Source organism: Octopus bimaculoides, chromosome 4, assembly GCF_001194135.2.
Source record: "Octopus bimaculoides isolate UCB-OBI-ISO-001 chromosome 4, ASM119413v2, whole genome shotgun sequence".
Taxonomy (NCBI): domain Eukaryota; kingdom Metazoa; phylum Mollusca; class Cephalopoda; order Octopoda; family Octopodidae; genus Octopus; species Octopus bimaculoides.
In genome coordinates this window covers 72,632,852-72,644,093 of record NC_068984.1, presented here as the reverse complement: position 1 = coordinate 72,644,093, position 11,242 = coordinate 72,632,852, and the positions used below count along the sequence as shown (strand labels likewise).

General features: G+C 34.4%; 1 protein-coding gene across 2 annotated transcripts in view; it reads left to right on the top strand.

The window, feature by feature from the left end:
• The window catches only part of LOC106867855 (geminin), a 24,652-nt gene extending 13,671 nt beyond the window's left edge, over positions 1 to 10,981 (top strand). For both annotated transcript variants that reach the window (XM_052967145.1, XM_014912894.2), the window contains 5 exons: positions 1,664 to 1,838; positions 4,516 to 4,598; positions 8,866 to 8,907; positions 8,991 to 9,080; positions 10,670 to 10,981. In XM_052967145.1, coding sequence (XP_052823105.1) covers positions 1,664 to 1,838; positions 4,516 to 4,598; positions 8,866 to 8,907; positions 8,991 to 9,080; positions 10,670 to 10,753 — 474 coding nt within the window. In that variant the 3' untranslated portion in view covers positions 10,754 to 10,981. The remainder of the gene's footprint in view (positions 1 to 1,663; positions 1,839 to 4,515; positions 4,599 to 8,865; positions 8,908 to 8,990; positions 9,081 to 10,669) is intronic.
• Positions 10,982 to 11,242: the final 261 nt, after the last annotated feature.

Sequence of the window (11,242 nt, the reverse complement as noted above, 5' to 3'; positions counted from 1 at the left end):
TATTTCTCTTGCAACTGTATATGGAGCAGTGATTTGAACTACACTGTTCAGTTGTACTTACTGAGCTGTTTATTCTTTCATGTGTTGAGTTGTATTCCTACAAATATAAGCACAGACCAGCTTTTTGTGGTGGTGGTAAAAGAATTGATAAAGCTATCTTCATTACACTAGCTGAACTTAATTTGGCATGGTTGAAAAACAAAATTGACCTAATGGAATCTGACCCTTTAGCATTCAGGTTACTTTGTTAAATACAATGCTTATTCATTCATTCTGTTTTCAATTAATCACGCATTTATTTTGTAGCATTTGAGATTTTGAAAGATATGATTCATCAAGCCAAGTGAAATCATAATTGTGGCCAGCAGCCATTCTGGTAGGACATAAAAAGCACCCATTAGACTCCTGGAGGGGTTGGCATTAGGAAGAGCATCAAGTCATAGAAACCATAACTAATCAGGCTGGAGCTTGGTGTAGCTATCCTGCTTGCCAGTTCCAGTCTAACCTATGCCAGCATGGAAAAGCAGACGCTAAATGATGATGTTGATGATTGTTTATTTAAAGAATAACATTGTAGGGTAGATGTGAGAGGTCAGATTTGATTGGTTTGAACATAAAATGGGTAGAATATTTGGGCTGGGTGTGGCTGGTTTAAGTGCTAAGGGGTTAAGTCAAAAGTGTAGGGCAGTTTCGTTTCTGCTGAGTCATCAAGATAAATTACAAGTCAGCAAAGAAGCCTCTCTGGTTGTTTGGTCAATCCACTAGAATACTAACCAAATTGTCATTAACGCCACACCAGATATACCAGGTACTGTACTTTACAATAGCTTTAAGAACCCTAGGAAGTTTTTGACTGAAGTGCTTTAGATCATTGATCTGCTTGCTCAGTATTGTCTTGTGGTTAAACAGTGACTACTATAGTTTACAGGAGTTTAATGTTTAACTTTCGTGGTCTTTAATTTTGGTGAGAGAAAAGTAAACTGGCTACTCTAAATGAGTTGACCTATGATCTACATTCAAATTACAGCAATCTCGTGTAATAAGTGGTGTGATTTAGAGAAGATTTGGAACAGCTATTTCTTATAAGTTGAGTGAGCATCTTGGTTGTAAGTTGGTTATATTTAGGTGGTGATTCAGTCGGTTTTTAAACACTATACAAAGTGCTTTGTAATGTTTAATTTAATTATGGCTGTAATCCCTATCAGCATTCTGTTTTTACCCTTTTGAGTTCTAGCCATTAATTTTCTTTGCAATTGGCGAGAATTCAAACAGCTATAAATTCCACTTAGCGAAAATCAGCTTTGTGGACAATCTTAAAAGTCAATATCTGCAGTTTTATTTAAATGTTGGGAGATTTCAATTTTTAATATAGTTTCTTAGTAAATTAGCAAATAATCTCTAAAAGAAAAAAAGTTAAATTTTCTAACTTGATATAGTTATACTTTGTTTTGAAAACTTTTATCCTTTTTAAGAGATAAATTTTTGAATCATATTCTTAATTGGAAAAATGTTTATCGAATGCTTGAACTTTCACAATACAAATAACCAATATCACAATATTTTAATGAAAATGTTATCTATTATTTATAAAATAGTTTTGCTTTTTCTTTTGTAAGTTTATTTCAAAAATTAACTGTTTATTTCTATTATGGTGGTAAAACAGTCAGGAAAATCGAAGTTGGTTGATTCCACACAGAGAACACTTGTTTTGCAAGACTCAAAGCTGAACTTAAACTCACCGAAACCAGAAGGGAAGGCAACAGAAACTGAGAGAAGGCTTGTGCAGACCTCCAACATAGAGAGCGCAGAAAAGGAGGCTAATGAATTAATGTGTGAAAGTAATTATATTTCCTTCAGCTCCTCTTCATTTCACTTTTTTTCTTTTAGTTTCTATGTGTCTTTTCTGATTATATATACTTTTACTTGCTTTAGTTGTAGTCTTTTACCAAAGCGCTAAGTTACTGGGATGAAAATACACCAATACTAGTTGTCAATCGATGGAGATATAAATACATGTGTGTGTGTGTGTGTGTACATATAAATGCACACAGGCACGTTTCTTCCAATCTGTTTCTACCAAATCCATTCACAAAGCTTCAGTTGGCTCAAGACTGCATTACAAAACACTTGCCCAAGGTGCCACACAGTGGGACTGACCTTGTAAACCTGTGTTTGGGGAGCAAGCCTCTCACCACACAGCCATGCTTTCTTTTCCTTATGATCTTAACTTTTTTACATATGTTTATTTCTTACAATATTTACAGTATAGATTGGAGATAATTCGATCTGATGTTTTACCTTTAGTTTAAAAGCATCTTCTTAATATGATTAAGATGTTTGCAACTGCATGGTTTCAAGTTTGATCACAATGTCCAGCATCTTTGGCAAGTAGTTGATGCCATCAGTCAGTCTTGTGAGTGAAAATTAATAGGAGATAGCTACTGTAACTTGTTAGATGTGTTTATGCATACGTCTTTCTTTTTCCATGTTGGCACATGTTGGTCAAGACTTCTTGAGGCAGTATGATGAACAAATAGGATTGTGATTTTCAAGTATAGTGTATAGCAGCTATTGTGGGATCTTGTGTGGTTGCTTAATAGAAATAGCTGTCAAACAAACCTCTCATAAATTATTTCCCACTGCTTTAGAAAACCTCATTTAACGTCCGTTTTCCATGGTGACATTGGCTGGACAGTTTGACTGGAGCTGGCCAGCTAAAGAGCTTCCCAGGCTTCGTGTGTTTGACATGGTTTCTACAGCTGGATGCCCTTCCTAATGCCAGTCACTTGATATAGTGTACTGAGTGTGCTTACATGTCATCAGCACCTATGAGCCCACAACATTGGACAAATTGGTTGCCTGTGTATGTAGTAGAAAAAGACAGGATGCTTACAGCTGGGATGTCTTAATCAAAAGTCTGGATAGTCATGGTTGATGAGGGTTGGGCAAAAACTGCAACCAACAACAAAAAAAAAAATCAGATGTCATTTGAATAAAGCTCTTGGAAATATTACTTTATCCACTAAGGCTACTGACTTATATACTTGGATATAAGAATGCTAATTTAGTTTGTGTGTGTGTGTATGATGGTGATGGTGGGCGGGTGGGTGTTTGAATTTGTCTGGTACTGTGTATACATTCAGGATAAGGATGGTTATTGAATTGATTGAAACATAATATAGCTGTAAATATTTTATCTTTAAAGATAAGGTTAATAGTTATGAAATTATATATAATCTTAACTATTCATCTTTAGTATTTAATTGATATCTTTGATTTATGAAATGTTTTGATGCTATTGTGTAATTTTAGAGGAAGTCAGTTTTTCAACCAGCATTGCATATGTGTAAACTAAACTCAATACATTAGACAAGGGATCATTTCAACTGATTTTTCTTTTTGTAATCTTCTTCAGGAATTTGAACACCCATGTATGTGTTGTCATAGATTAGAATTAAGGTACTCATTAAATCAGATTGCACTCATTGCTTTTTTTTTATCCCTTGAAATTTTAGAGGGTGCTAGTCAATTATATCGATGCCGGTGCTTATCTGGTGCTTTATGAACCCCCGAAAGGATGCTAAGCATTACATTCACCTTTCTAATGATTCTGCCATCTTGCTACTTGGATTTTAATATTAAGTGTCCCATTGAGCCTATGTGAACTTTAGAAGTTGAAGTAGTGATGGAGGTGGGTGGGAGTTGAAACAGTGTTCACCCTTTGGTGGTTTCCTTCACACCTTGTAGCAATTTGCTGTGATATCTTACTTAGGTATTCTTCAACCTTTGATTCATGAAGTAGAATTTAAGCAATTGAATGCTTTGATCTCAGAGTTGAGTAATCTAAGTATCAAAATAGATTTACAAATTTTGCTGACTTTAAGTGGAGGAGGTGGATAAGGATTTAGTCACCACATCATCTTAGAATTTAATTCACTGGAGTAAGAGTTCTGTTCTATTTCATTAGGGGTTTTTATCTTCATTTGCTTCGGTCATTGGACTGCTGCTTGGGGCACTGCCTTGAAAGGCTTTAGCCAAAGCAATTGACCCCAGTACTTATTCTTTCGGTCTCTTTTGCTGAACCAGTTCAGTTACTGGAACATAAACAAACCACTGGTTGTCAAGCTGTAGAAGGAGCAGACAAGCACTTAGCACGCACACACACACACACACACTTATACAATGGGTTTCTTTCTCTTTCTACCAAATCCATTTATAAGGCTTTGATTGGCCTGAGACTATTGTAGAAGACACTTGCCCAAGGTGCCAAACAGGTGGATTGAACCTGAAACCATAGGGGTTGGGAAGCTAATTTCTTGCCACAAAACCATACCTGCAACTTTTTTCTTTTGTTTGTTTACGACTGATTTTAGGAAACTTTGACTGTTATTTCTACCAAGCTGAGCAGTGTAGGTCAGGCTGCTTCATTGGCTTTCAGTTGTTCTGTACTGCCTTTTCTTTCTCTTTTTTCTCTTTTTTTTTTTTATGTAATAATGATGACAATATTTTTTTCAGCAAATATTCCTGAAACCTACTGGAAAGATTATTCTGAACAACAACGGCAAGCCCTTGCTGAAACTTTAGAAGAAAATAAAGCAGTATGGATACATCTTCTGTTTTTCTCTTTGATAACAAATTTGATACTAAATATAATTTGACATTTCAAATAATTCTTTCTTTCATTATTAGTCTATCAACCTTTAGGGTTCCATTTTCCAAGTTTAATAATCACATCTTCTTTCTCTCATTCTTCACTAATACTGTCTTTCATTTTCACTTCCCTTGTCTTCCACACTCTTTTCAAGCTGTGTCTCATCTCTTCCTCTAACTCTTTCTCTTCATTCTCTCTAACTCTTTTGCTCTCTCTCTTTTCATCTCTCATGCTTTTTTTTTTTTTTTTTTTTTTTTTTTTTTTTGTTACATTCATTGTTATGCATTATTGAAATCGTGTTGGAACCTGACTAGTCTTTGGTTAAATGGCTTCATATTAAAAGATAATGCAGCATTTTACTATTGCTGTTGAAGGTGTTTTTTTGCCATTTCTTCAAAAAGACTAATTTATAAATGCTAGTTTTGATTATTTACATCTCATTTTTTTATCTTGTTACAGTTTTATAAATCTTTTAGCACATTTAGAAACACTGGTCAGTATTTCACCCATTCTCACCACCTCATTTGTCAAGAGGTGATAAGATCCATGATCTAATTATGTGTGGGGTTAAGTTCATCTTGTAACCGATTGGTTCTGGTATGATCCTACTGTACAGCTTTTTTGGCAAATATTTTTTTCTTCCTACCATAGCTTCAGTGGTGTACTAGCATAAGCAGCTGCCCAATGTCTTAAATGTTCCTGTTGTGCTAGCATGGATCAGAGGAGAGTAGATTGGAATAGTTTTGTATGGCCTTCTTGATCCTACTTATTTCCAAATGAGGTAATGATTTCCCAGTGTACTGCACAACAAACAGCTTATATGGAATTATGCAATGAACTGGAAACGAGTGACACCAGTTCGATGAACATTTTGTTTAGAAAGATCACACATTTCAAGAAGCAACCACACTGTTGATTAAGAAGGCATTGTTTGCAACCATCAAGCACACATCATGATGAAGAGGAATACAAATTTAGTATTTTAGGTTCAAAGGGCTGTTGATATTAAAGCTGTTTCTTTGTGTATGTGCTGGTAGAGCGCAAGTGTGATGGGGCAGACTCTGGGTTTCGATGAAAGTCGGCTTGCCAACCTGCATCAAAGGACTTTCAGCCGGGGACCTATGGACAACTTCCAGCGGTTCCTGGCTCGGCTGTGCTTCCGAAATGCCTTGCCAGTTTGTGATAAACTCATGAGGCACGGTGTCACTGTTTCGCCTATATGCCCACATTGCAGATGGGGCAACAAAACTGTTCTGCACGCAATCACACAGTGTCCGTGTCTCGGAACTGTGTGTTTCTACCAAATGGGTACTGTCACAGCTGGGGAGAGTTCAGCTGTCAGCCAAATTGATTAATAAGATCATTCTGCCACCTCCTCTAAAAGAAGAGAAATTTTGTTTTCTAGTCAAAATAGCTATAGCGAAAGAAGCGATGTGGAAGAGGTATCGCATCAGGTACCTTTGCCTCTGGGCATGCTTTAGTGAACCTCTTTTTATATCACCTAAGAGGGAAAGCATGTCTAGAGTAGTCTGAATGTTGGGTATGTAAGTGCCAGAATAAGCGGAGTTTAAAAATAAAAAGACAAAATGAACGGTGCAATGCAAGAATGTGGTTGGTGGGTCAAACCCATTCCGCATCCATTTTTTTATTTCATCTTCTTTTGTAATTATATATTCAGGTCATTCAATAAATCCCTGACCCCACTTGTCTCTTGTATTGTCACCTCTTTGTTTAACCCTTGTGGTTCTAATTAATTCACCATGTATATGCTTATGTTCCTCTAGGCTAGGTGAGATAATATTTTTAGTATGGTGGGCATTTTTTCTGCCACTAATGATTGAATTCTAAGACCAACTTGTATTTAATCTGGTTAATTGTCGCAATGAAACTTAGAGGTTAAACAGTGATACAAGTAAGATTTTAGAATTATTGCCTCAAGCTCAAAAGCAGAGTTATGAAAACGTTCTTACAGCTGCTGTTTTTCATCATTTCAGTTGATATATTGTTCGGTAATGACCTAGGGCAGTGAAAAGGGATGGCAAAACAAGATTTTACTGAACATTGCTGGGCTCGTAAATGAACAATTGTCTTTAGTGATAATATGAAAATATTCAGGTTGCTGCCTGAGTAAGTCTTTCAGTTAATGCAAAGTGAATCTGGTATAGAGTGTAAAATTTTACAGCTAAAGTCTTGCAAGTTGGCAAACATCATTTGTCTTAATGTGTTGTTCAATCTCCTTGCCAAATAGTTTGTTCGTTGACTTGGTCAATTCAAGAAATGTCTCAATGTCTGTTTACAAAGAAAATGTGACATTGAAAATAATCATGAATTTGAAAAAATTTAACTAAGTAATTTACTTCGTTATTAGCCAATCTTAACGAAGGGCATCATCTAAATATTTCACTTAGTTTTGAAAATAGAGAATTAATTTAGGTGTTTAGAACATTACAAATGATTCTTGGCTAAAATTATGATGGAAAATCCTAACTTGTAAATGAGTTGTTCTAAATTGATATCAAAAGGGTTAATTTGATGTTTAGATTGTAAGTCAACAAAATCTTGCATAGAATTAGGATGGAAGGGTTCATTTCTGATTCCAAATGCATTAAAATGAACAGTTGGAATAAAAACAAATTCTTGCTTTCAATACCTGGTGGCTATCATTAGCTCTGTATGCTTCATTTTGTAATATCTTCTCAAATGAAAGCTGGAGAAGTTGAAATGCTCAATTTGTATATTGTTCACAGCACTGTTCTGTCAAAGGTCCAGCCACTTAAATTTCTTCTGCTCCATTCTGTCTGACTGTAAATTGTTCCCGTAGTGGAGTACAGTATAAATCTGCAAGTTGCTGATGCAGCACATAATTCATTAGTGCTTTTGTTGTATAACCACTACTTCATGGCTACAACTATAAGCACAGCTACACAATTCGATTTGCACAAAATATCTTGTCATGTGCAATATATGTACTTCCAGAATAAAGATACGTATTCACTGTTTGTAATTTGCAGCTTGAATGTAGTTGAGAACTTTAGGTATGTGATAACATCTGCAATCATTCTGCCAAATTTAACCATGCTTTTTTCAAGTAAAAAGCCACAAGTAGCTGTGATCCTATTTTTCCCTATAAATAGAAATGTTTGTAGCCTTTCTGCTACAGAGACCTCTCTGGGTACCAATCATAAAAGTCTAGGAGAAATTTTTGTGCTAGTATATTCTCCTGCTTATGTCAAAGAACTTTTGAACTGTACTGTGGCATGCACCTTTGTAGCAGCTTACCAAAATGCATTATCATGTGTTCTTTCTCCTTAATGTTTTCTTCCATTCTCTTAGGTATGTTTTTCTGACACAAAAATTGTGTATTGCTATACTTTAAAAAAGAAATCTAATTGAAGTTTCTAGAAAGTCAGACTTTACTAATTGCTTACTTAATTGAATTAAATTTCATGGGAAATATGTTCTGTTCTTTTCTAGTATTTAAGTTACTTGATACACTTTTCCTATTGGTTTCACAATGCTAAAGCCTTTCTCTTTTGATCTCTTTCCATCCTAACAAAAAGTGTTGTCTTTATCTACTTCAACTTTGGTTGGTATCAGCCACTTCTAAACATACCAACCTTTTACAGTTGATTTGGTGTGCCAAGTTCACATATCACTAATTTTCATTGTAACTGATTTAAATGCACATCCTCTTGTACTAAAGTGTTTATAATTGAAGATCTTGTAACCTAAATAATTGCAGCTGGTCATTACCAAAATATAAAATGTGATATTTTACTATACTTTTCCAAGGTATATTGAAAGCCAATTAAAATAATCTCTTCATTAGAAATATGGTCAAGGAAAAATTCGTGTCTGTTTTTGAAGATTATTTGGGTTTGGTGTATAGTATGCCACTCATCAGGTTTCTTTGAGACTGCCTCTGTTGGCTTTTGCATGAAGTGATATATATGTGGATTGCTTTATTCTTGTGAAGTTTTATCAGCCCATGTATGTTTTTTTCTCCTTCTTCATAATGTTTTCTTCCATTCTCTTAGGTATGTTTTTCTGTCACAAAAATTGTGTATTGCCATACTTTAAAAAAAAAATCTAACTGAAGTTTCTAGAAAGTAAGCAATTTCTAGAAATTGCTTACTTAATTGAATTAAATTTCAAATACATTTGTTCAGTGGTGAGCTAAACTCCGTTTTTTTTTAAATTTTTTATTTTTTTAGTTACATGAGGAAAACAAACAATTAAAGTCCAAAGTTGAGGAAGTATGTATCAATCTTTTTCATCCTTTTATGTATTGATAAATAAAAAAAAACGAAATACATGTTTTACATTTTTATCCTTTTAGCTGACTTTTGAAAATGACATGTTAAAACATGAAAATGAAACATTATCTGAGCTGGCATCAAAAGCTGAGGATTTTGCAAATCTTGTACAGGTAAAATTTAAAACATATTTCCCCTTAACCCATTAAGTCCCAGAGTACTTAAATTTCTGAATATTACTTTTAAATTTTTACAGATGATTGAAAATAGGTTAAAATGAAAAGAAAAAAATTATTAAAACTCCTTTACTTCAAGTAGAAATAGAAATACTCAGTATCCTATAATTAGGACACTGAGACAATGTGATATAGCTTATTTAATGTTCTCATTTAGTGTCCTGTTTATAGGACAGTGGGACTTAATGGGTTAATAGACGTTTTTTCATATTTCTGGAGTACATTGCCTGAGTGATTTCGTAAAATAATTAGGTTTTTCTTTACTAAGCTAACAAAGGGTTACAACAGAAGTTTTTAATTTCATTGTAGACATACCAAAATGGGTAGTTTTGTATTATAAGGTTCATGAGTGTTGTTATCAAAAGTGAAGCTGCTGCATCTAGTTGTTGATTGAGCAAATCTCTTGTCTTTCCCTCTATAACTGTCTCAACTTTTTGTACATTCAGAACTACATTTGATATGCATACCTTGGAATAGTTAGATGCGATTTGAAGATTATTTGTGTGCTCTTTCTTGCAAGTTGGGCAACCATGTAGAGACTTGTTGAGTCATCAGTAGTGTTGTCATTTAGCACAAGCTTCATTAAATAATCAGTGAGTCCACTTTACAGTTACGTGTTCCTAGCTTTGATTCCACTGCCTCACACATCTGCATCTTCATCCTCATTTAACATTCATTTTCCATGCTGGTATGGGTTGGATAGTTTGACTGTAAACTGGGGAGCTGCACCAAATTTCAATCTGATTAGGCAAGGTTTCTATAGTTGAATGTCCTTTCTAATACCAACCACTCCAAAAGTGTAGTGAGTGCTTTATATGTGCCTCTCGCACTCTCTCTCAAGCCAACAAGAGTGTACTACAATTAACACATACAATCATTATGCCTGCTTGAATCTCATATTTTCAACCCTTTATTTAGCACAACCAGCTTGAGAATTCCACTATCTTAAGATATAAGACTAGTCATTTTATTAAATCATATTTGAAGTAAAAGCTTTCGACCACAAGTTGATACATTTGTGCTCAATTTGTTTTAATCACCAGCTTACTAATGAAGTTTATTTTAGTAAATTGCTCCAACAGGGGGAATATATTTGTTGTTGAAATTGGCTGATCTGACAGCAACAATAGTCTTTATTTCCATTGCTTTGCATTCTGATTGCAAATCCTACTGGGGCTGACTTTATTTCATTGTACTTGTTGATAAAATTAACTTTTCCCTCATCAAACATTTGAAAAACTTGCTATGTAAGTAAGATATTTATTATTGAAATATAGTCATGAAAGGGTTAACATTTTTTTTTAAACCAACCTGCCTGAGATTGATTCTGACTCTCATACAAACATTCTCCTTCAAACTTCTTTGTATTAAAGTTCCAAAGAGCAGCATATAGAAAAGTTTTAACAGAAATATGGTTGGAAAAGGGTTGATGAAAATAAACAATTTCTTATTGTTTTCAAATTAAATAAATACAACCTGACTTGTGATATATCTTTTACACTTTTTTAAAAATGTATATATTTCAGTCTGCCATTGGTGAATCAGAAAATACAGAAGACAAAGAAGGGTCTGCTGATGCTACATCTACTGAGGAAAGCCAAAGTTTATAATGGAATTAAAAAAATTATACTGCTTTATTTTATTTTATTTTAATTTTTATGTAAATAAACATGAATTTTTTGGATGACAGTAACTATCTAGTGAAAGTTTACTGTAGCTATATTGATCTCTAATTTTTAACTTATATATTTTAAAAACTTAAATATAATGGGTGTGTGCATGTGTAGATGCAAGCATGGCAATGTGGTTCAGAAACTTGCTTTGCAACCACTTGGTTTTGGGTTCAGTATAACTGTGCAACACTTTGGGTAAGTGTTTTCTATGACCCCTGGCGAACTAATGCCTTGTGAGTAAATTTACAAGATGGAAACTGTTTGGAAGCCCATTATATACATACATGCCAGCATGGAAAACAGACATTAAACAACGATGATGTGTTTGTGGTTTCTCTGAAAATTCTGTGTGTGTGTATGCATGTAATCTTGTATTTCAGATCGCAGATGGTGATCTGACACTTTAATGGGGTATGACTAGTTTTT